The 24,759-nt window shown below is 52.2% G+C and overlaps 1 protein-coding gene across 2 annotated transcripts; it reads left to right on the top strand.

Annotated features, from left to right (window-relative positions):
- Positions 1 to 5,635: 5,635 nt before the first annotated feature.
- SP7 (Sp7 transcription factor) lies at positions 5,636 to 24,394 on the top strand. 2 transcript variants are annotated; one of them, XM_025403155.1, is made up of 2 exons: positions 5,636 to 5,836; positions 21,520 to 22,997. In XM_025403155.1, the coding sequence occupies exon 2, from the start codon at positions 21,553 to 21,555 to the stop codon at positions 22,792 to 22,794; it is 1,242 nt and encodes a 413-aa protein (XP_025258940.1). In that variant the 5' UTR covers positions 5,636 to 5,836; positions 21,520 to 21,552; the 3' UTR covers positions 22,795 to 22,997. The 2 variants fall into 2 exon arrangements, with proteins under 2 accessions (XP_025258940.1, XP_025258939.1); XM_025403154.1 differs by lacking the exon at positions 5,636 to 5,836 and adding an exon at positions 15,196 to 15,306 and having other exon boundaries at positions 21,520 to 24,394.
- Positions 24,395 to 24,759: the final 365 nt, after the last annotated feature.

The following is a 24,759-nucleotide window of genomic DNA, read 5'->3' as shown; positions in this document are numbered from 1 at the left end:
CTCTACTAAAAAAAAATATATATATATACAAAAATTAGCTGGGCGTGGTGGCGCGCGGCTGTAGTCCCAACTACTCGGGAGCTGAGGCAGGAGAATTGCTTGAACCCAGGAGGCAGAGTTTGCAGTTAGCAGAATCCCGCCACTGCACTCCAGCCTGGGCGACAGAGAGAGACTCCGTCTCAAAAAAAAAAAAAAAAAAAAAAAAAAGAATCAGACACCTACCCACTGCAAGCTCCGCCTCCTGGGTTCATGCCATTCTCCTGCCTCTGCCTCCCAAGTAGCTGGCACTATAGGCGCCCGCCACCACTCCCGGCTAGTTTTTTTTGTATTTTTAGTAGAGACGGAGTTTCATCGTGTTAGCCAGGATGGTCTCCATCTCCTGACCTCGTGATCCACCCACCTCGGCCTCCCAAAGTGCTGGGATTACAGGCGTGAGACACTGCGCCCGGCCTCCCTACCCACCTTCTTATCCCTCGCTCCCACCAACTCTAAGAAAACACATTTCAGGCTGGGCGCCATGGCTCACACCTGTAATCCCAACACTTTGGGAGGCTGAGGCGGGTGAATCACCTGAGGTCGGGAGTTTGAGTCCAGCCTGACCAACATGGAGAAAACCCGTCTCTACTAAAAATACAAAATTAGCCAGGCGTGGTGGCACATGCCTGTAATCCCAGCCACTCAGGAGGCTGAGGCAGGAGAATTGCTCGAACTCAGGAGTGGAGGTTGTGGTGAGCCGAGATTGTGCCATTGCACTCCAGCCTGGGCAAAAAGAGCAAAACTCCGTCTCAGGAAAAAAAAAAAAAGAAGAAGAAAAAGAAAACACATTTCACCTTCAAAGAAGGATCCTAAAATGGTAATCTCTATCATTTGTTGAATACTGTTTTTTTTTTTTTTCCAAATGAGTTTCATTAAGAATAGCCATCTTTTTTTTTTTTTTTTTTTTTTTGAGACGGAGTCTGGCTCTGTTGCCCAGGCTGGAGTGCAGTGGTCGGATCTCAGCTCACTGCAAGCTCCGCCTCCCGGGTTTACCCCATTCTCCTGCCTCAGCCTCCCGAGTAGCTGGGACCACAGGCGCCCGCCACCTCGCCCGGCTAGTTTTTTGTATTTTTTAGTAGAGACGGGGTTTCACCGTGTTAGCCAGGATGGTCTTGATCTCCTGACCTCGTGATCCGCCCGTCTTGGCCTCCCAAAGTGCTGGGATTACAGGCTTGAGCCACCGCGCCCTGCGAAGAGTAGCCATCTTGACTTTTATCAAATGTCTTCTTAGCATCCATTGAATTGATGATGTGATTTTTCTTTTCTTTTATTTATTTATTTTTTTGGAGACAGAGTCTCGCTCTGTCCCCCAGGCTGGAGTGCAATGGTGTGATCTCAGCTCACTACAACCTCTGCCTTCAGGATTCAAGCGATTCTCCTTGAGAAGAGCAGCTGGGATTACAGGCGCCTGCCACCACGCCCGGCTATTTTTTGTATTTTTAGTAGAGATGGGGTTTTGCCATGTTGGTCGGGCTGGTCTCGAACTCCTGACCTCAGCCTCCTAAAGTGCTGGGATTACAGGCTTGAGCCACCACGCCCGATTGATTTTTTTTGCTTAACATATTAAAGTGTTTTATTTATTTATTTATTTTGAGATGGAGTCTCAGTCTTGTCGCCCAAGCTGGAGTGCAGTGGTGGGATCTGGGCTCACTGCAACCTCCGCCTCCTGGGTTCAATCAATTCTGCTGCCTCAGCCTCCTGAGTAGCTGGGATTACAGGCTCTTGCCACCATGCCTGGTTAATTTTTGTAGTTTTGGTAGAGACGGGGTTTCACCATGTTGGCCAGGCTGGTCTCGAACTCCTGACCTCAAGCAATCCGCCCGCTTGGGCCTCCCAAAGTGCTGGGATCATAGGCATGAGCCACCGCGCCTGGCCTATTTTTATTTTTTAAGACAGAGTCTTGCTCTGTCACCCAGGCTGGAGTGCAGTGGTGCAATCTTGGCTTACTGCAACCTTTGCCTCCTGGGTCCGAGCGATTCTCCTGCCTCAGCCTCTTAAGTAGCTGGGACTACAGGTGTATGTTAACATGCCCGAATAATTTTTGTATTTTCAGTAGAGACAAGGTTTCGCTATGTTGGCCAGGCTGGTCTTGAACTCCTGACCTCAGGTGATCCACCCACTTTGGTCTCCTAAAGTGCTGGGATTACAGCCGTGAGCCACCATGCCTGGCCTAATGTGTTCTTTATTAACTAATTCTTGTGGTAAATCAGAAAGGGACCTAAAAGATCATGGAGACTAGTGGTTCTCAATTAGACATAGCCAAATTACTACTACTTCTTTTTTTTTTTTTTAGAGATGGCCTTCTCGGAGGTTGCAGCGAGCCAAGATTGCGCCACTGCACCCCAGCCTGGGTGATCTGTCTCAAAAAAAAAAAAAAAAAAGTCATGTTGTGCAGGCTGGTCTAGAACTCCTGGCCTCAAGCCATCCTCATAACTCAACCTCCTGAGTAGCTGGGATTACAGGCACATGCCACTACGCCCGGCAAATTCCTTCATTTTTGAATGAGGAAATAGAGGCATTGAGAAGTAAAGTGAGTCATCTATGCCTTCAAATATGGTCCCTAGTTTTTTCTTTTCTTTCTTTCTTTTTTTTGTTTTTTGTTTTTGTTTTTTTGAGACGGAGTCTTGCTCTTGTCACCCAGGCTGGAGGCTGGAGTGCCATATCGCGATCTCGGCTCACTTCAACCTCTGCCTCCTGAGTTCAAGTGATTGTCCTGCCTCAGGCTCCTGAGTAGCTGGGATTACAGGCACTCGCCACCAAGCCTGGCTAATTATTTTGTATTTTTAGTAGAAACGGGGTTTCAGCATGTTGGCCAGGCTGGTCTCAAACTCCTGACCTCAGGTAATCCACCTACGTTGGCTTCCCACAGTGCTGGGTTACAGGTGGGAGCCATTACGCCTGGCCCCTAGTTTTTTCCTGTATCTCTTTTCCCTAACCACACTACTAAACTCCTAAAGAGCAAGGACTGAGAGTTGTATGCAGCATTTTCTCTATAGTATTTCACCCAAAGGGCCACTCAATAAATGCCATTGACTACCAAATTGATGAATAGTCTTCTGTATTGGAGCTACAGCAAAAAGTTACAAGCTGAAAGGAAGATAGACAATGGTTATACCACATAAAGGACTTCTGGGCAAGGCATGGTGGGTTATGCTTGTAATCCCAGCACTTTGGGAGGCTGAGGTGGGAGGATCGCTTGAGCCCAGGAGTTCAAGACCAGCTGGAGAACATAGGGAGACCCTGTCTCTACAAAAATATAAATAAATAAATAACTTCTGGATAGTTGGAGGCAAACCATTAAACATGTGAGTAAAGATGGCTTGAGGTATTGCCTCCCCAGGTGAGCTTGGGAAAGGCAGATATACCTTCTAACGGGGCTACAAAACTGAAGAAAGAACACAAGGACTTTTGGCTATCCTGATTAGCTTTGGTTCTTATGATTATATAGTCAGTCCCTCATCCCTTCATGGTAACCATGCATCCCAGATTTTCTGGAACTTTCCAGTTTCAAATATTTCCCTAAACCAGTGATATGTTCCAGGAAAGAGGAGACTATGTATCTCCATCCTCAGCTTTTCCATAGCTCTGTTCCATATTGTATCCATGCACAAATCTGTGCCCTTTCCAGCAAAAGACAAATGAGGGATGTAAAAATTAGGGTCATCAGGGCCAGGTGGTGGCTCACATCTGTAATCCCAGCACTTTGGGAGGCCGAGGTGGGTGGATAACCTAAGGTCAGGAGTTCGAGACCAGCCTGTCCAACATAGTGAAACCCCATCTCTACTAAAAACACAAAAATTAGCCTGTAGTCCCAGCTACTCGGGAGGCTGAGGCAAGAGAATTGCTTGAACCCAGGAGGTGGAGGTTGCAGTGAGCTGAGATCATGCCACTGCACTCCAACCTGGGTGACAGAGCAAGACTCCATCTAGAAAAAGGAAAATTTAGGGTCTTGTACTGGAAATGTGCTCTACATTTCTGGCAGAAGATAATATGGTTGAAGAATGATTTCAGTGGCAGCATCCAGGTTCCTGGCTGACCTGGCAGATTACTGGCAGAAGATAATATGGTTGAAGAATGGGCTGAGCTAGGGGCACAATCCCTATCCTCTTCTTCTTAATCACCAGGGCTGAGATAGAAGAGATCAGGAGGATCAGTGTTGGGGGCAGTATGTCACCAGTAAGACCATAAAATCCCTAGGGTTCCTCTCTGTCCCCAGGAGTTACTCTGGTTCTCCTTCCTTCTCCAGGCTCCCAGAGCTCCCTGCAGCTGCACACATTATTCCCCTTTCTTTGTCCTTTGGCTGCCATGAGTGAGCCCACTAGACATCGTATGCATCTTCTCCAAGAATCTGGAAGCAACTAGAAAGTCCTCTGAAGGTAGCACTTGAGAAGAAGCCCCCACAGCTTTCCTCTACCCCAGTTCCCAGGATCCTGGAGAGATGGGCTAGGCAGGCCTGAGCACCATCTAGAAGTAGAATGGAATGGTGGGTGTTGTCTGGCTGGACACATTAGATGTCTCTGTCTCCTCTGTTAATTGAGGTCCTCCTGTTATCCTGTGCCAGTGTTCTTGGATTCCTAAGGTCTCCTTATCTGGCAAGGAAGGCCTAGGGTCCAAGGACACTTTAGAGGGCCAGGTAGAGAGAGAGTGTGATCATCTACGGGTGTGTTAACTTGACCTGACCTCTGTGGTTCATGTGTCCCCATGATTGCCCATGGTGTGACTGTGACATGTGGTATATGCCTGTGTCAGCCTCTGTGTGTCAGGGCAGGGGCTCCTGTGGTGTGCATATGTGTTGGGAGGGGGTGATGGTGAGAGTCTGGCTCCTTCTCCTCCTCCCCCATCCCTGCTCCCATCTGGCCTTGATCAGCCGGTCCCTGGGGAGGGAGCCGCGGTTTCGGATACAGGAAAATGTTCCAGGAAGCGGCCACTGTGCTGGGCCCTGCTCTGGCTCCCCCAGCGGAAATTGTTCCAGGAGGGAGGGAGGAAGGGAGTGTTGAGATAGGATTAAGGGAGGAGGGGGTTGGCTCTTGGCTACCCTTTCCACAGGATAAAGCTGGATAAGTTGATAGGAAGCTCAGGTCAGCCAGGAACCTGGATGCTGCCACTGAAATCATTGAATGCAGGAAAATGGGCCAGCAAAAGAGGGTCCCCTTGACTATCTGCTTCTCTTTCTAATTAAGTTTCAGGATTGGGATGAGGGTGGCCCCTGAGGGTCCCTCTTCTGGCCTTGCTATCATGTACACAAGCTGGAGACCAGAGCACCTGGGTCTTGTCTGAAAGTAGTGTGGCTTGGTGGGGAGGTAGGGGGCATACGATTCAGCTCCCTTTTCTCGCAACTGAGGGGGCTTTGAAGCTTGGATCCAGGACTGGGAGGGCTGCCTAATTGGGATAATGGAGGTTAATGGGGCGCCTGGAGGGGGTTGCCACGCTCCTAGATCAAAGGAGCCAGCTCTTCTCAGCCACCACAGCTGGAGATCACAGCTGGAGGGGGAGGGGTGGGGACTTCGGGCCAGCCAGCAGGGGGTGCTCTGGCCCTGGAAAGCCCGTCCTCTGCGTCTCTGACCTTCTTCTTCGCTTGGAAGGGCTTTTGCCTAGAGAGTGCGTTGGGGAGCGGAGGATACGAGAATCGGGGAGCTCTGAGATCCTGACTCCTCTCTGTGTGGGTTGATGGGGAAGAGAAAGGGCATGAGAGACTGGCAGGCTGGGGTCAACGGGATGTTAGCACCGTCGGGACCTCGGGCACTGCAGGATCCGGAGGAAGAAGCTTGGATGCAGCCTCGAGAAAGCTACAACCGAAGACGCAGGACTCCAGTCCTGGGTTCGGGTGGCTGAGAAAGGACTGGGCCGGGCAGCGGGGGGCGCTGGCTGGGCGGAGGCGAAGGGGCATCCGGAGCTCCCCCGCCGCCGCCCCCTCCCCCGGGCTGGCGCTCCCTCTCGGGCTCTAATCGGCGCGGCGGCCGCAGCGGGCAGAGTCAGCGCCGCCAGTCTCCGGGACGCGACTCCCAGCAATTGTGGTCGGGACCGCAGATATGCAGCTGCCTCCTGCCCGGGCGCCTGGCCCGGCCGGCCCCGCCCGCGCCCCGCCCCCCGGCTGCCCGCCCCTCGGCCGCGCGGGGACACTGAGGCACGGGAGGGAGGCGAGATCCCCAGCGGCCCTGAGCCGGGCCTAGGCCGCGAGAGACCTCCCAGCAGCCCTGGAGCTCACGACCTGTCCTGTCCGTCTGAGGGTGCCTATCTCTCCCACAGCTGTGGCTGGGGGCTGAGACCGCCCCCATCCTGCCTCAGCTTCAACTGTGCTTCTTGCCTCACACGTCCACGTGGGGTTGGGGGTGGATGGGGGACGTTGAACAGTGCTTTGAAATCCAGAGAGGGGCGTCCTATTGAGGCTATGCGGGGAGGAGGTAGTAATGTTGGTAGCTGAGTTCCAAGGACCCTCATTAACTGAGGCAGTGGAAAAAGGAAGGAGGGGAAAGAGTGGGCCTAGGTAGGCTTAGAACTTACAGCCGGTTCCTATGTAGGGGAGGTGATGGAATGTGGGGGGAGGGAGACATGGGTGAAAAGGGGGAAAGGAAATAGTTCAGGAGGGATTGGGGCAGAGGGCAGAGGCGGGGGTTCTTCTGGGAGACTGCAGGCCAGGTCCTCAGATACTGCCCTGGCCCTTCACTCTGTTGGCCAGATCCAGCAACTGTCAAGAGCCATTCTCAGAACTGAATAGACATACCTCTAAAATGCCTGCACGTCCTGTGTGCAAGTGCACACATCAACACATAGATCAAGGGAAGTTGTCTGTGACTACTCACCCCTCACATCCAATTGGACACCAAGTCCTCTCCACCTCACATCCTCAATATCACCCCTTCATTGACTTATTTTTTTATTTTTATTTTTTTGAGACAGTCTGGCTCTGTTGCCCAGGCTGAAGAGCAGTGGCGCGATCTCTTACTCACTGCAACCTCCGCCTCCCAGGCTCAAGCGATTCTAATGTCTCAGCCTCCCAAGTAGCTGGGATTACAGGCATGTGCCAAAAATTGGCACAGCCAATTTTGTATTTTTAAGTAGAGAAGGGGTTTCACCATATTGGCCAGGCTGGTCTGAAACTCCTGGGCTCAAGTAATCTGCCCACTTTGGCCTCTCAAAGTGCTGGTGTGAGCCACCATGCTGGCCCCCTTCATTGACTTCTGCTCATCCTCTCTGCTACTACAGGCCACACCTTCCCACATCTTGCTTGGACTGCTGCAACAGATTGTTTCCTTGCCTCCAATTTTGCCCTTCTCCCAACTGTGACAATACTGATAGACACCATTTATGGAGAAACTACTAAGTGCCAGACACTGTGCTAAGAACTCTACATGTATTATTGCTAATCCTTGTAACAACCCTGGGAGGTTACCATATTACATTGTCCGTTTCAACAGGAGAGGAATCTTAGGCCTCAAAGGTTAAATAGGTTACCCAAGCTTGCACCATTGTAAATGCCTGATTTACCCAGAACCGCCTGGCTCTAAGCCCCTATTTCATTCTCCTCTCTGAAGTCAGTTGTTTCTCTAATATACAAGTATTCTTCTATGTTGCCTTTGGATCAAGTCTAGGCCCCTTGCATAGCTGATTAGAACTTCTCCATCAGCCTGCACTCTGTGTTGCACTCACATTCAATTTTCAGCATCTCGAAAGTTGTTAATCCCTCATACCTCTGACCCTTTGCATATACTCTTCCCCCTGCCTACAACACTCTTCCTTTTTTTTTTTTTTTTGAGACAGAGTCTTGCTCTGTTGCCCAGGCTGGAGTGCAGTGGCCGGATCTCAGCTCACTGCAAGCTCCGCCTCCCAGGTTTACGCCATTCTCCTGCCTCAGCCTCCTGAGTAGCTGGGACTACAGGCGCCCGCCACCTCACCCGGCTAGTTTTTTGTATTTTTTAGTAGAGACGGGGTTTCACTGTGTTAGCCAGGATGGTCTCGATCTCCTGACCTCGTGATCCGCCCATCTCAGCCTCCAAAGTGCTGGGATTACAGGCTTGAGCCACCGCGCGTGGCCTTTTTTTTTTTTTTTTTGACAAGGTCTCATTCTGTCACCCAGGGTATGGTTTTTTGTTTTGTTTTTTGTTTTTGTATTTTTTGTAGAGACGGGGTTTTGTCATGTTGCTCAGGCTGGTCTCAAACTCCTGGACTCATGTGATCCACCCACTTCAGCCTCCCAAAGTGCTGGAACTACAGGCATGAGCCACTGCGCCGGGGCCACGCTTCCTTTTTTTACTTGATAACTCTGATTCGTCCTTTAGTTTCTTTACTTAGTCATCCTTTCTTCCAGAAGTCTTCCTTAATTCCAACCCCCCCCAACAACTGGCTTAGGTTTACCCTTTTGTCTCCTATAACATCCAGTACTTATTTTTTATTTTATTTTTATTTATTTATTTATTTATTTATTCATTTATTTTTGAGATGGAGTCTCGTTCTGTTGTCTAGGTTGGGGTGCAGTGGCATGATCTCGGCTCACTGCAACCCCCGCCTCCCAGGTTCAAGCAATTCTCTGCCTCAGCCTCCCAAGTAGCTGGGATTACAGGCACCTGCCACCACACCCAGCTAAGTTTTTTTGTAGTTTTAGTAGAGATGGGGGTTTCACCATCTTGGCCAGGCTAGTCTCGAGCTCTTGACCTCATGATCTGCCCACCTCAGCCTCCTACAGTGCTAAGATTACAGGCATGAGCCACTGCGCCTGGCTCCCCTTATTCTATCGAGATACTTCCTACTCTTCTGTATTAGCTGCTGGTTAGTTTCTGAGGTGAAGGGATGAGTCTGTGTTGCTTGTTATCGCATGCCTAAGTCTAGCCCAGTGTGCTTGACACAAAGTAGGTGCTTTCTGAACATTTGTTGAATGAAAGAATGTTCTTTAGGTTCATTCCACATCTCAAAAATCTGTGCTCCCACGAAGAACACAGCAGGCCAGAGAAAGCGGGGAGAGGTGTGTATTTAGGATTTTTTTTTTTTTTTTTAGATGGAGTCTCGCTTGTCCCCTAGGCTGGAATGCAGTGGCGCGATCTCGGCTCACTGCAACCTCTGCCTCCTGGGTTCAAGTGATTCTCCTACCTCACCCTCCCGAGTAGCTGGGATTACAGGCACATGCCACCACACCCAGCTAATTTTATTTTGGCCAGGCTGGTCTCGAACTTCTGACCTCAGGTGATCCACCCACCTCAGCCTCCCAAAGTGCTGGGATTACAGGTGTGAGCCACCTCACTCAGTCTGTATTTAGGATTTTGAAGGACCATCCCCTTGAGTTGCTCAGCCTCACTCCTAGGGATGATGTGATCAGAACTCCATCACCCCAAGTTCTTCTTATGAAAGACACTAGTATATTTCATGGATCAGATTCTAGGGTCATTTTTACAAAGGGTCATTTTCTAGAGATGACTAGGTTCTTACTTAATTCAATGTTGTCCCATTTTAGACACAGGCATCCAGGACAGGTCCCTTGTTTCAGAATCAGACCTCAGTCTTCCCCTTCCTTTCATTTTCCTCTTTGTCCCCTGCCATCCAGTTTCCTTCCTCCTCCTTACATGGTACTTCTGTTTCTGATTCTGATCTGCCTCTCATAAAGCTGCTGAATTATATCAGGGCTCAATATCAATGAAGGAACCCAAGGTTCAGGGAAGAGGGGAGCCAGAGCCAGTCCCAGAAGTCCTGCCTTGTAGCCCTGGTGCTGGAAGAGGGGATGGGGAGACCTAGCAGAGAGGAAGGAAAGTTGTAGTCTGTCTGTACCTGTAAATTTGTGTACATATTTGTTGGGATGAGGAGCTGCTTTTCCAAGCTGTCCTATACAAGTTTGCCAGCCTCTTAAAAGCTTTCCTTCTACCCCGTGTCCTCAGCTTTGCCTCCTAAAATTGGGTCCTCTTCCCCAAGTACGCTGAGCCTAGTGTCAGAAATGCTGGGTCAAGGCACTCAGCAGTCTCTAAATCCTGAGGCCATGAGTGGATGTTCCTTCAACCCAAGGAGCAAGCTTTCCTGGTCATCAGCCCCATTGCTCTTGGAAGACCCAACAGACTAGTAGCTGATCCTCAGGGTCTCTCATCTGTATGCCCACCATTTGTTTCCTCTTTGTCTCTCCTGTGTCTTTCTGTTTCCCTGTCTCTGGGTGCCTTCTTCTTTCCTGTCCCCTCTATGTTCTCTGTCGCTGGAGTATCCACTGGAGACAAGGGCTGGGCTGGGTGCATGGGCGGGTAGTGGCCAGAGCAGGGGCCCGGGACATGAGCGCAACTTTCCAAGCTTCTCTTCCAGGCCCCTGTGGTTGGGGAGCTCCACAGAGGGAGAGATGAGTCAGCGGGGCCGCAGAGCAGCGGGGGCCTGGGTGGGGGTAGGGATGCTGGGGTTCCCCAGGGCCAGGGAGTTTGCTGGGCCATCTGCGTTTCTGAACTCTGGTGTATGTGTGTGGAGTATTGGATCAACAGTACCTAAAAGTACACTGGAGCTTCTTATACTAGTAGGAGTTGGAGGCAGCAATTTGCAGGACTGGCATTGGCCTCCATAACACCCTTATCCCCAGATCCTTATAGGGAGAGGGGTTCCCAAGTGCCCTTTAGGAGACCTCAGAGATCTCCAGAGCTGTAAAGTTGTAATGATAGCCCTGGGTGTATGTATGTGACATTTGCCACATGTGTAGATGTGTGTGTTGATGGGTGTCTGGGAGTCCATGTGGGGAGTAGTCTAGGTGGCTGTGAGTCTGTACGATGTATATATATATACTGGTGTATGCATTTTTATGATTGGGGGTTAGGGTGTCTTGGGGTAAGCATTATCTGTATATGTATATATCAGTGTCTGTCAATATGGATGCCTGCATAGTACAAATGTGTATGAATTATGTGTCACCTTGTGTGTGTGCAAGTATGCAGATATGAATGTGTCCCTCATCAGGTATGTATTAGTGCATGTGTCAGTCTCTGTTTCAGTGACTCTGCTCACTATTCTCTGGTGATTCTCCCTAGGATAGTCAAACCTTCTATAACAGCAACAATGAAAAGTTGGGAGTCCCTTTGGACGAGGCTCTTAGAGACAGCCCAACCTAGAAGAGTGGTAGAGGGCGATGGTGTGGATGACAGAGGTAGCATTCCTTGGGAGTAGGGGGTACAGGTCTCCCACTCTCCCCAGTTTTTTTTTTGTTTTTTTTTTTTTGAGATGGAGTTTTGGTCTTGTTGCCCAGGCTGGAGTGCAATGGTGTGATCTCAGCTCACTGCAATCTCCACTTCCTGGGTTCAAGTGATTCTACTGCCTCAGTTTCCCGAGTAGCTGGGATTACAGGCACCCATCAGCACGCTCAGCTAATTTTTGTATTTTTAGTAGAGACGGGGTTTCACCATGCTGGCCAGGCTGGTGTCAAACTCCTGACCTCAGGTGATCCACCCACCTCGGCCTCCCAAAGTGTTGGGATTACCAGCGTGAGCCACCGCACCTGGCCCCACTCTGCCCAGTTTTCATTCTGTTTTCACCCCACTGATCTTTCCAAAAAGATCTAAAATCATTTGGAGAACTGAGGCAGGTGCCAGATTCAACCCCCTCTAACCTAGAAAGCCCACCCTGATTCTCCTAGGGGAGGGCGGGAAGGGAGTGGTTCCTGTGGTTCAGCCCAGTCCTGGCATTGGGATATCAGAAAGGCATCATCCCACCCCTTCCTTCTGGGGCATCCATCCCTTGGAGCTCAGCGTCTGGGTGGCCGTGGGCGGAGGCTGAGGGGCCCCCAGGGTGGTGGGGGGTGGTGGATAGAAACCAGATGCCTAGGGGGTTTATACTGGAAGGACCAGAGCCGCAGCCTCTACCCGCCCCTGCCACATGGCGCCTCTGCCTGGGCTGCCCCACCCCCTGGGAGGCTGGGCTGAGGGAGGCCTGAGAGGGTGGAGGTAGGTCCTTGGTTAGGACTTCCAATTGCTGCCCCCAGCCCCTCAGGGCCCTGGGAAGGAAACTAGGGAGCTGGACCCAGGAACACCAGAGCCTCAGCTTGGCTGCAGGACTATTTTTTAAAAGGACATGGAGAAGTCAGAACCCAGGGGGTCCTGAAGGCAGCAACTGGGGACTTCAGGCAGCCCCTCTGCCTATCTTTGGCGCTGATCTCTGGTGAGGAACAGGCTCTGTGTCCAGAGGGTGTCCTATGTTGACACATCAGGGGCCCTGGCTCACATCTTCCTGGGACTCTGCTCCTCCTTTTTATTTCCCAAGCACTCTTAGGATCTGCCCCTTCCCGGGTAGGGTTAGGGATTAAAGCCCACACGGGGAGTGAGAAGGTGACCCTTCCTTCCAACCCCTCTCCCCAGCCCTGTCTATCCATTCATCTTTCCATCCTTCCTCCTTTTCCCCTTCAGTCTCTTTCTTTCTTCCCTCATCTAATCTGAGTCCCAATCCCCTCCTCACCTGCTATCTCTTCTTTAGAGTCTAGACTTTCTCCTCTGCCTCAGTTTCCTGCCTGATCTAACTGGGCTTGGGCTTTTCTGCTGGTGATACAGAATTTCTCTAAAGCTTATCTTTCCCAACTTCTGAGTTCGGGGCCCCGGAAATCCATCTGGCACCTTAGTCTCAGACTCCCCCCACAAGGGGGAGACCGCGAGGTCACAGGGACACCCCACCACGGGCACTTCCTCTCAGGCAGACGGGTGGGGTGGCCCGTGTAATCAGCGGACACAATTATGTGCTATTTATACTCCATCCCCGCCCCCCCCCCCCACCTGCCTGGCAACACAACACAACCACCCTCCTCCTCCTCCTCCTCCTTCTTCTCCTCCTCCTCCTCTGGACCTGGCTATGCCTCAGGCTATTTTCCCTGTCCTTTCCAAGCCATTGTCTCCCCATCTTTGTTCCTCTGGGCCTGTTTCTTTACCTTTTTAGTTTCTTTCCTGCTCTGTTTTTGTTGTTGTTGTTTTTGTTTAAAGCCACACATCTGGCCTTCTGTTTTCCTCTTTCCTCTCTCTTTCTTATACCTGGTGATATCTCTTCTGATTCTCTTGGACTGTTTCATTTGCTCTGTTTCTTCTTTTGCTGCCTTTTCTTTGTCTATCAGTCACCTGGTTCCCAAACCCTTCCCCTAAACCTTGGGTTCCCAGAGTTCCTTGGGGTAAACCAAATCATGGGGCTAGAATCCAGAACTCCTGGGCCCTACCCTGAAATTCGTCCCTGCCTGCTGGCGAAACTGCTGTGCAACCCTCCCTGGACCTCCATCTGCTCCTGCCACCTACCAGCTTTTTCTGTGGAGATCTGGGAGAGCAAAAGGAGCAAGGAAGTAGGCACTCCGAGAAAGTGAGGGATGGTGTTGCGGAGTGAGAAGAGTGGAAATGATGGGGCTTTATTCCCCTGACAGGCAGAGCTGGGAGGGGGAGAGGTGTGTGTTAAGGAATAACCTGCAAAACAACCCCAGCAGGCTAAGCCCCCCTGTGGGAGAGCTGCCAGTTCTACCACTTAGCTGCCCAGTCCTCTCTCTCCCATAAACACCTCAGGGCCCAGGGCCCAGGTTTCAGGTAATAGACTTTTTGGGTTTCTCTTCTTAAGACCTTCCTTCTCTTATTTCCTATTTTGATGGGAAGTCAAAGTTGGGAAGTCCTTATTAAGTTATAACTTCAGCTCTTTCTGTGGAGGAGGGAATTGATGTATGGCAATGAGAAAGGGAACCCGGAGTTCCCAGGAAAGTCAGATCACTCAGGAGAACTGTCCACCAAAGGATGGAGATTAAACCCATGGCCTCTAAGAGATGGTAACTTGGTTACCCAGGGATGGTAACTGACAAGGAATGATGGCGGTTAGGGCATTTCTTTTTGGGGGAAATAATCCAAAGGGGCTAGGTGTCGGCATGAATGAGTTGACCCAATGACCTTCTACCGCCACCCTCACTCCTGCCTGTCTTAAATTTTCTCTTCATCAACAAGATCCAGGTTCTGCCCCACAAAGTGAGGTGGGCCTAGGTATGACCTCCAAACAGTGAAACTGAGGCACTGGAAGACTGAGGGACCCCCAAGCCAATACCAAGCCTTTCCCAACTCTTCAACCCTTCCTCCAGGCCTTGCTCTGGAACCTACCTCAGTGACACTAAAAGTTTAGGCAGCAGAAACCACCTCAGAACCTTCCATCCCTCTTCACACAACATACACAAACACACACACATGCACACACACGGGCATGTACACACACACAGGGGCACGTACACACTGCTGTCCTGACCTAGAGGCAGGTGGGTGACTGGGGAAGCAAGCCTCTGCATGGTCAGCTGGGGCGGGTGTGGTGCGTGTTCCTCTAGTGTGTCACTGTGTGCATTTGCGTGTGTCTGTCTGTGTTCATTCATGATAGTGGCTGTACCCATGTGAGTGGTACTGTGTGTACGTGTGCATGCATCACCCCTGTGTTTGGCCATGAGTGTGTATGTCAGTGCGTTCCAGTCTCTGTGTGTGAGTGTCGTCCCCAACCCCCCATCCCCCCCCTGGATCTCTAATTAGTGGTTTGGGGTTTGTTCCTTTTCCCTCCTGTTCCTTTCCTCAGCAGCGGCGGGCAGCAGCAGCCTAGGCAGCAGCAGTAGCAGAAGCAGCAGCCGCCGAGCAGCAGCAAGGACTCTGGAGTCAGAGTAGAACTGTAGGACCGGAGCCTGAGTGGGAACAGGAGTGGAGCTGGCCTGGGAGACAGCGGATCCCTTCCAGCACCTTCAGGCCACCCGTTGCCTGCACTCTCCCTGCCAGACCTCCAGAGAGGAGAGACTCGGGACAGCCAGCCCCAGGTTCCCCAGGTACATGACACTGGGGAGCTCTGGGAGGGGTGCCCACAGATGCCTATGGGACTGCTGCCACGTGTAGGACACTGGGGTCCACCATCCCTTTAACCTCTCCCCTCAGCAGCCCCCCTCCCCGAGGAAGCCCTGACAACTTGCCCGTGTTGCTCTCCCCTCTTCCTGCTTCCCACCCCTTCCATGGGCGCCCCTTTTTCTCCTCTCCCTCCCTGATCCCTTCTTTGGGGAGCTCAGCAAATGGAGCAGGAAATTTGGACCCTCTGCCTCCCTCTCTCGCCCTCCTCATTGGATCCGGAGCCTTCTCCACTGGGAAAGCTGTAATTAGAGGGTGGATCCCTACAGACAGAGAGCAGCCCCCCACCCCCCACCCCCCACCCCGGTCCCTTCTAACTTTAGATCTCTTCTCTCCCATTCTCCCATTCTCCCTCCCTCTCCCTTCTCTCTCTCTCCCCGGCTCAGCTCTCTCCATCTGCCTGGCTCCTTGGGACCCGTTCCCCAGCCTCAGGATGGCGTCCTCCCTGCTTGAGGTAACTGTCCCCTCTTCTCCCCAGGAAACCAGCCACAACATTAATGGTCCTAGTCCTTGCCCACCTACCTCCTCCAACTCACATAGGTAGTAGCTCTGGTGCTTGTCAATTCCAGGGGTCCTTCTGATGCGGAGAGAGGAGTGGGGTCCAAGAAAGGGGAAGCAGAGGGCAGGAGAAAAGGGAGGGAAGAATAGGGCCAGGGTTCAGAGGGCAGTGAAAAGAGGGTGAGAGGGGATTAGGTCAGAAGACGGCATGGACCCCTACCTAAGGTCAGCTAAGCACACTGACTGTGAGGAGTGGAAAAGGGATGGAGAAAGGAGGGGGAGGGGGACGAAGGGTAGTGAGGAGAGAGAGGTAGGAAATTCATAAGCTGGCAGCAGAGATAGAAGGCAGAGAGGACTGGCTGAGTGGGCACAGAGCAGCAACTGGGTATAGCTCTTTAGGGGTCCTGTCTCCTGGGACTCATAGCCCAGGCAGGATCTTGCCTGGTTGTGTGGGGAGGGGGCTGGGCCTGTGAGCTGGTGTGTGGAGGAGAGGAGGCAGGCTATGAGAGAAAGGAGGAGGCCAGCCTGTGCATGTGGGGGGGCTGACCAGGGGAACTGAGCCCAGGCCTGAGAGGGAACCAAGGAGGAGGGACGGGGTCTGAGGCCGCTTGCCCGGCTCACAAATATTTAGCTTTCAGCCAAAGACAAACTCAGCTCTATTTTGGGAGTGGGAGGCTCCAGGGCGGACTGGGCCACTTCCCCTCTGGGCTGGGACCCCAGCATCCCTTGCCTCTGGCACTGGGGACAAAGGGAATTGGGGTACTATCGGGGTCAGGGTTTGGTGTCTTGAGAAATTTCTGACTCTACCATGGCTTCTAGGAGACCCAAGGCACAGAGTTGGGAAGGGAGGGCTCACAGCCACTCAGGGCCAGACTCCTCCCTGCTTCTGGGTCTCTGACACTGTTCTTCTGTCACCATCTCTGTCCTGCTTTCTAGGTCTCTCTGCAGAAATTGAGGGCCAGAGGGCCCTCCCCGAAAGTCAGCCCCCTGCAGTAGCCTTGACTCTGCCCTATTCTTGGGTCTCACATCTCACTTCCCAGTGCCCTAGCTCAGACCCAGGGGTGCGGGGCCAAACAGGAAGCCGACTCACTCAACCTGTGGGAGAGGTGTGTGTATGAGAGATGGGGCAGGAGTCTTTTACCACCTGTGTTCATTGGCCGTAGTATAATTGTTAGGGTGCAGTCGAGTGTGCTGCGGGCTCTGAGAGAGAGAGAGAGAGAGAGAGAGAGTGTGTGTGTGTGTGTGTGTGTGTAAGTTGGGCCATCTGAGTGCTGTGAGTCCAAGTGATAAATGGTGTGTGCACAAGGCTGTGAGATAGTGAGTTTGTGGCTGAGTTTGGGGGAATAGCATGCAAACCAACCAGATGGACACCATGTCCCTTGTCACACTCTGTATCCAGCCAGGGGTCTACCCGCAGATGCAATGGGTGCAGACTGTTGTCCTGCCACCTCCCCAACAGACTCTATTTTGAGCCATTGTTGAAACACTGTGGTCTTGAGGAATAAGATGCATGGAAATCCTGGGTCCACCCAGGGCAGGGACAGTGTCAGTGGGCGTGGGCATCATGCCAGTGTTGCCAACGTGGCGCTGGTGCCTTGGGAGGGACCGGCCCAGAGGCCTGCTGGAAAGACATGGGATTGGGATAGTGCATGGTGAAAGGAGAGTGTCGTGGAAGCTAGGCTTTCATGTCCCCTCATTCCTGTGAGCTAGAGATGCCTGCAACACAAAGGCACACCAGTCCGTCCTATCCCTCGACCACCTGCACCTAGTTTTTGGGTACCTGGGCCCTTAACTTCCTCCCCACCTCCCCAGGAACCTCTCTGCCTGGTATGGGTGGGCTCTGGCAGTGGGAAGAACGTGGGGTTCAGAGAGGGAAGCAGCTGCTGCTTGATGAGGGGCTCACCTCGGCCAAATGAGATGCAGGGAACAAGGAGGGGGAAGAAATGGTTGGGAGCCTAGGTGGGAAAGGAGAATTGGGAAGCTGGGAGAACGAAGAAACTTGGGAGAAGGCTGAGAAAGTTGAGAACTGGAAAATGAGAACCTAAGGCCAGTCAGCCCTGAGATGCCTAGCGAGCATTTCCACTGGGAGGCCAGGCTGGGCACAGCACCACGAGCTCCCTGGGAGGAGGGGTCCCCCTCCCCTGCTCCACATCTGGGTGGGAGAGTTGGGACAGCTCCTATCTTGTTCTTTTTCCAAACACTCCCACTTCAATACTTTAATTCTGTTTGTTTTGTTTTAAGGGTGGTGGGGTGGAGGTCGGGAGGGAACAACTCAAAGGTGGGACTGCTGGGCCCTGGAAAGGGAACACATTTGATCAGGTATGGGAACACATACTTAAAACTCTTAACCAGGACTCTTTCCCTGAGTTCTCAGGAGAGAACAATCAGCAGGAGAAGGAAACTGAGGCCGTGGTGAAACTTCGCCACGTGCTCAGCCCGTAGCCCCCCCAGCACTGGGGTCTGGTTCCTTGCTCCCCCTTCCCTGCCTTCAAGGGCCCTCTGGGCCTCCACTCCCCAGGGCTGGGGTCTCCTGTTGGCCTGGGGCTGGCTGCCTTCTTTCACCCCTCCTTCCCTCCCCACAGCTGGGTGGGGTCCCTGGGCTTGGCTGAGGCCCCTGTGGCCGCAGTGTGAGGGCCGGGCGGGGGACGGCGTCGGCGTTTTTAAAAATAAACCGACCGCAGGGAAACCATCGGAGCCGGGCTGGGCAGAGGGAGAGGGGGCGGTCAGGGGGGAGAAGAAGGGAGGAGTGGCCTGGTCTGGGGGTTTTCTGGGGCCCAGCACCATGGTGGTTTTCTCTTAGGTAGGAAGGCTGCCTTCTTCCTTCTCCCCCACTTTTCTTTTTTCCGCTCCTTTCTTTTCGTCTCTGCTTTTCTTTGCTTTTGTAGCCCAGTCTCTTTTCCATCATCTCTCCTTCTTAGTTTGTGTCTTTTTACCTTTCTCCTCTTTTAGGTCCCTGCCTATTTCTGCCTCTTTTTTGTTGTTGTTGTTGTTGTTTTTGAGACAGGGTCTTGCTGTGTTGTCCAGGCTGGAGTGCAGTGGAGCAATCATAGCTCACTGCAGCCTCTAACTACTGAGCTCAAGTGATCTCATCTCAGCCTCCTGACGAGCTGGGACTACAGGCATGCACCACCAAGCCCAGCTAATTTTGAAATCTGTTATACAGATGAGGTCTCACTATGTTGCCCAGGCTGGTCTCAAACTCCTGGCCTCAAGCAACCCTCCTCCACTTGACCTCCCAAAGTGCTGGAATTATAGCTATTTCTGTCATTCAATGCCAGTTTTTCCTCTCAGGTCCTCCTTTCCCCATTGCTATGGGTCTTTTACCTCAATCACTCACCCTACGCAGGTTCTTTGTGCCCCATGTCTCTGGGTATCTACATCTCTCCTTTGAACTCCATGTTTCTACCTCTTCTTTCTGCTAGGATTTGAGTCCTCCCCATCAGCTGCCTTGCCATAGCTCACCAACTGCTTGGAAGATCAGGGGTTCCTGGGAAACCCTGACTAGGAGGAACCGTGAGTGTTCACTGTGGTTAGACTGGAGAAAGCTTTTGGTGGCTCAGTTTGGGAGTCAACGGGACCTTCGAGAGAGGTAACTGCGCAGGAGGAGCAGCAGGTTTGCACTTGGGGAGCAGTGCAGGAGTGGGGACTGCACACACACCTCATGGCAACCCTAGGGCCTCAGGCCCACCTCTCAGATTGGCATCGTACACATACTACATGCTAAGAGCTACCAGGCAGGTGTGAGAACTCTGAATTCTCGAGTTCTTTTCTCAGCTTTACTGGGAAAGGATCAGGCATATCAGTTTGTGAAGAACCCAATCCTCAAAACATGTTCTTCTAGCCCTTTCATACCCATATAACTGCATAGGGGTAGATGTTGAGGGCATCTTTTTTGGTGGGATTCCCAGCAATGAATGAATGTCTATGCCAGCCAGCAATGCTGTAGGGCATTTCCTCCTTGGATGCCTTCCCCAGGGAGAGGTACCATGATTTCCTGAGAGGCGGAGATCTTGAGAGTGGTTTGGCATGGTAGCAGCAGCATGGTGGGCATTAAGAAGATACCTTTGCATTTCTTTTTTTTCTTTCTTTTTTTTTTTTTTTTTTTTAGATTGAGTCTCATTCTATAGCTCAGGCTGGAATGCAGTGGCGCCATCTCGGCTCACTGCAACCTCCACCTCCCAGCAATTAGTAGCCTCCTGAGTAGCTGGGATTACAGGCGCCCGCCACCACACCCGGCTAATTTTTTTTTGTATTTTTAGTAGAGATGGGGTTTCACCATCTTGGCCAGGATAATTCTGAACTCCTGACCTCGTGATCCACCCACCTCAGCTTCCCAAAGTGCTGAGATTACAGGCATGAGCCACTGCGCCTGGCCAGAAGATACCCTTGCATTTCTAAAAGACTCCCATACACTACATCCATGTCTTCCTTCATTCACGGTACTAGAAGGACTACATGTTAGGGGATACTGAGGCATGAAGCAGTGTGGCTGTGGGCCAGTGTCTTAGTCACCCCATTCCTTGCCTTGGAAGGGCATGACGACTTTGGGCTCTTCCTGCCCTCTCAAAGGGGTACCAGCTGGCACCACAAAGCAGGAGGTGCTCACTGCCTGCTTGAAAGGCATTCTTGTCTCAGCCACAGTTCGGGCTTGGCGGCAGCCCTGTTCCCTCTCAATGTCCCAGTGTCTCCACCATCACTTCCTCTTGCTCCCCAGCCCGAGTCCCTGCCAAGAGATTCCTTACCAGGGACATGAGGATTGGACCTCAGGGAGACCAGACCACTGCCTTAGTCAGGAGCTGAAGCAGCGACAGGAAATGGAATATGGGGTATGGGATGAAGCTGGGAAAATCTGTCATGGGAGCAAATATAGTCCCCTAATACTTTGACCTTCTTCCTACACTGCTCTTCGAGCCTCATCTTTCCTCTCCAAGGCCCTGACCATGGCCTTGGTCTGCTCCAAACCTACTTCCAAGGGTCAGGATCCCCAATTCTCACTTCACCTAGCTGCTGTCTCTATCCTCAGTTCTTCTCACAGCCATTTTAAAAGAGCCCCTGGCATGTGCCTGTAGTCCTAACTACTCTGGAGGCCGAGGGTGGGAGGATCGCTTGAACCCAGAAAGAAGTTTGAGGCTACAGTGAGCTGTGATGGTGCTATTGCACTCCATTCAGCTTGGGAGACACAGTGGGACCCTGTCTCTAAAAATATTTTTTTGGCTGGGCGTGGCCGCTCACGCCTGTAATCCCAACACTTTGGGAGGCTCAGGTCAGGAGTTTTGGGTCACTTGAGGTCAGGCATTCAAGACCAGCCTGGCCAACACGGTGAAACCCCGTCTCTACTAAAAATACAAAATAGCTCAATGTGGTGGCGTGCGGCTGTAATCCCAGCTATGCGGGAGGCTGAGGCAGGAGAATTGCTTGAACCTGGGGGGTAAAGTGAGCCGAGATTGGGCCACTGCACTCCAGCCTGGGTGACAGAACAAGACTGTCTCAAAAAATATATATTTTTTTTTAAATGAAAAGAAAAGGCTGGGCGCAGTTGCTCATGCCTATCATCCCAGCACTTTGGGAGGCCAAGGTGGGTGGATCACCTGAGGTCAGGAGTTTGAAACCAGACTGGTCAACGTGGCGAAACCCCGTTTCTACTAAAAATACAAAAAAAAATTAGCCAGGTGTGGTGGCAGGCGCCTGTAATCCTAACTACTTGGGAGGCTGAGGCAGGGGAATCTCTTGAACCCGGGAGGCGGAGGTTGCAGTGAGCTGAGGTCACACCATTGCATTCCAACCTGGGCGACAACAGCGAGACTCCATCTCAAAAAAAAAAAACAAAAAAAAAAACCAAAAACAAAATGAAAAAGAACCTCCTGTTCCTTGGAGGCCCCTAGTACACCCCTAGCAACTCCAGAATGAGCTCTGCTTCCTGCCTCCCGGGCTAGGATACTGAGCTGCAGTCTTGGGCCTCTGCTCTTCTTCCCACGACTCCATGTGAGTCTGCCCTGAGGTCCAGTTCTCACTGGCCAACCTCTTTTACCTGTAATTCTCCACCCTCTTCAACTCTTGCCTGACCCCTCTGTTCTGCTGTGGATGTCTCTAGGTCACAGACCTAAAGTGTTACCCTTCATTCTGCACCTCTCCTCCCCTCTCCCTAAGCAGTGCGTCCCTCTTTCCACAGGAGGAAGTTCACTATGGCTCCAGTCCCCTGGCCATGCTGACGGCAGCGTGCAGCAAATTTGGTGGCTCCAGCCCTCTGCGGGACTCAACAACACTGGGCAAAGCAGGCACAAAGAAGCCGTACTCTGTGGGCAGTGACCTTTCAGCCTCCAAAACCATGGGGGATGCTTATCCAGCCCCCTTTTCAAGCACTAATGGGCTCCTCTCACCTGCAGGCAGTCCTCCAGCACCCACCTCAGGCTATGCCAACGACTACCCTCCCTTTTCCCACTCATTCCCTGGGCCCACGGGCACCCAGGAGCCTGGGCTACTAGTGCCCAAGGGGCACGGCTCTTCTGACTGTCTGCCCAGTGTCTACACCTCTCTGGACATGACACATCCCTATGGCTCCTGGTACAAGGCAGGCATCCATGCAGGCATTTCACCAGGCCCAGGCAATGCTCCTACTCCATGGTGGGACATGCACCCTGGAGGCAACTGGCTAGGTGGTGGGCAGGGCCAGGGTGATGGGCTGCAAGGGACACTGCCCACAGGTCCAGCTCAGCCTCCACTGAACCCCCAGCTGCCCACCTACCCATCCGACTTTGCTCCTATTAATCCAGCCCCCTACCCAGCTCCCCACCTCTTGCAACCAGGGCCCCAGCATGTCTTGCCCCAAGATGTCTATAAACCCAAGGCAGTGGGAAATAGTGGGCAGCTGGAAGGGAGTGGTGGAGCCAAACCCCCACGGGGTGCAAGCACCGGGGGCAGTGGTGGATATGGGGGCAGTGGGGCAGGTCGCTCCTCCTGCGACTGCCCTAATTGCCAGGAGCTAGAGAGGCTGGGAGCAGCAGCGGCTGGGCTGCGGAAGAAGCCCATCCACAGCTGCCACATCCCTGGCTGCGGCAAGGTGTATGGCAAGGCTTCGCACCTGAAGGCCCACTTGCGCTGGCACACAGGCGAGAGGCCTTTCGTCTGCAACTGGCTCTTCTGTGGCAAGAGGTTCACTCGTTCGGATGAGCTGGAGCGTCACGTGCGCACTCACACCCGGGAGAAGAAGTTCACCTGCCTGCTCTGCTCCAAGCGCTTTACCCGAAGTGACCACCTGAGCAAACACCAGCGCACCCATGGAGAACCAGGCCCGGGTCCCCCTCCCAGTGGCCCCAAGGAGCTGGGGGAGGTCCGCAGCACAGGGGAAGAGGAGGCCAGTCAGACGCCCCGACCTTCTGCCTCGCCAGCAACCCCAGAGAAAGCCCCTGGAGGCAGCCCTGAGCAGAGCAACTTGCTGGAGATCTGAGCCGGGTGGAAGGTCTCCCACCCCAGGGCTGTCCTGCCAGTCTCTCTTGGCTCTCTAGACCACTGCTTGCCAATCACTCTCTTTACCCCATGCATGCCATCCTTCAGGGCTCTCTCTCTCCCTCTGTCTCCCTCCTGGTCATTCTGGGCTTGGGTATCTCCTTGCATGCCTCCTCAGCTCACCTCCCTTCACCATGAGACTGGCTTTCTGCAAACTCTCATCTCAGGCCCTCCCCTTGTGCCTGATTTCCGCACCCCGGCTTCCTAGACTCTGGCCCTGCCACATCAACACACTTTCTTTCAATTTGGGCTCCCAACACAATTTCTCCATCTCACTCCTTGACATGTACCCTTTCTACTTCTCAAGCTTATTTACTGCTGTCCCTCAGCCTCTAGGCTTCAGTCTTCCCAACTTCTTACATCATTGCTTTCACGTTCTCCAGAACTTTTTTTCCTTTTTACAAACACAATGATAATGATAATTTATTGCCCCCTGGTGGCCTCTTCATCAGGGACCATGGTTGGGGGATTGGGGTTAGTGACCTGGCCAGAGGCAGGGTGCCAAGAGGGGGGCAGACCAGCGGGGATCTGATCCCAAAGATGGGGTGACCCCAGGGTCAGGGAGGCTGCCCCCAGGCCTGTATATTTAACCCTATGTACCAGGAGTAATGAATAGTAATAATAATTCTATTTATGTAAGTTATGATGACGGGTCAGGTAGAGTGAGCTGGGGAGGGAAGTGGATCCATTTCTACTAAGGATATTCTAGTCAAATGCATCTCTGTATAGACAAAATGTTAGTGGAGAAGATCTTGCCAATAGAATGTCTATCATCAGGATCTCAGTTGATGGGGTTTCTCTTGTAATGAAGTCTCTACAAATTGGGTTAGCTAGATCTCTGCTAAAGAGTTGATGGGGTATCTCTTGATTAGGGGGATCCCTAACATCCCCAGCCCCAGCCAGAAGCTGTGAAACCTCAAGTCCTATGGAGGGGAGAAGTACTGGAATGTACCCCAGCTCCCTTGACCCCAGAGCAGGTTCTTCCACTGCCCCTCCCCTTAGACACCATGACCCCATCAGGTTAATCCCCTGTTGCCATGGTTATGGAGAGCTTGCAGCTGCCATCTTAGATGTGCTCTTTGGGGAAGCCCATGTAACAGGAGGACATTGGTTTGGAGGTGCACCTCCTGAAGAATCAGTGGGGAAGGCTTTCTCTGGGATCAGATTCAAATAAATCAAGTATTTATTGAGTGCCTACTCTGTGCAAGGTACTGTGCTAGACCTGGTGCCTAGAAGCCCTGAGAAAGAACAACTTACAGAGCTAGGAAGACAGAGGCCCCCAAGCTGATCTGGGGGTGTATCCACACACCCCCACCCTGGGACTTCGGATGCTCCCATCTCCACCACCAGTGACTTTTAAAGCCGCTTCGTGCCTTTCCTGTAACTTTGGATCCTCCTTTTCTGTCCCCTGCTGTCTCAAGGCCCCAAGTTAAAGGGTTAAAGCCGCTGGAGCTTGGGGAGAGAACATTGTGGAATGGAAGGGATCATGCCCTTTGTGGAGTCTTTTTTTTTAATTTAATAAATAAAAGCTGAATTTGAAATTTTGTCCTGGTGAGAAAAGGAGAAGAGGAAGGGCGAAGCGAGGGCCAATGAGCTTTTTTCCCTTAGCAAATTGGGGACCACTCATGGGCGAATATTCTATTGTGCACGTTTGCTTATTATGCTCGCGGCGAAATAGAAATAGTTTATCTGCCGGGCGCGGTGGTTCACGCCTGTAATCTCAGCATTTCGGGAGGCCAAGAAGGGCGGATCACCTGAGGTCAGGAGTTCAAGACCATGCTGGCTAACATGGTGAAACCCCGTCTCTACTAAAAACACAAAAATCAGCCGGGCGTGGTGGCAGGTGCCTGTAATCCCAGCTGCTTGGGAGGCTGAGGCAGGAGAATCGCTGGAACCTGGGAGGCGG

Source organism: Theropithecus gelada, chromosome 11 (assembly GCF_003255815.1).
Source record: "Theropithecus gelada isolate Dixy chromosome 11, Tgel_1.0, whole genome shotgun sequence".
NCBI classification, from domain to species: Eukaryota; Metazoa; Chordata; class Mammalia; order Primates; family Cercopithecidae; genus Theropithecus; species Theropithecus gelada.
The sequence above is the reverse complement of the archived record's forward strand: the minus strand, read 5'-3'. Positions and strand labels throughout refer to the sequence as shown.

Coding starts and splice junctions, on each gene's coding strand:
- SP7 (XM_025403154.1), top strand. CDS start 15,286: ATGGCGTCCTCCCTGCTTGAG. Junction 15,307..21,519: donor TGGCGTCCTCCCTGCTTGAG/GTAACTGTCCCC, acceptor CTCTTTCCACAG/GAGGAAGTTCACTATGGCTC.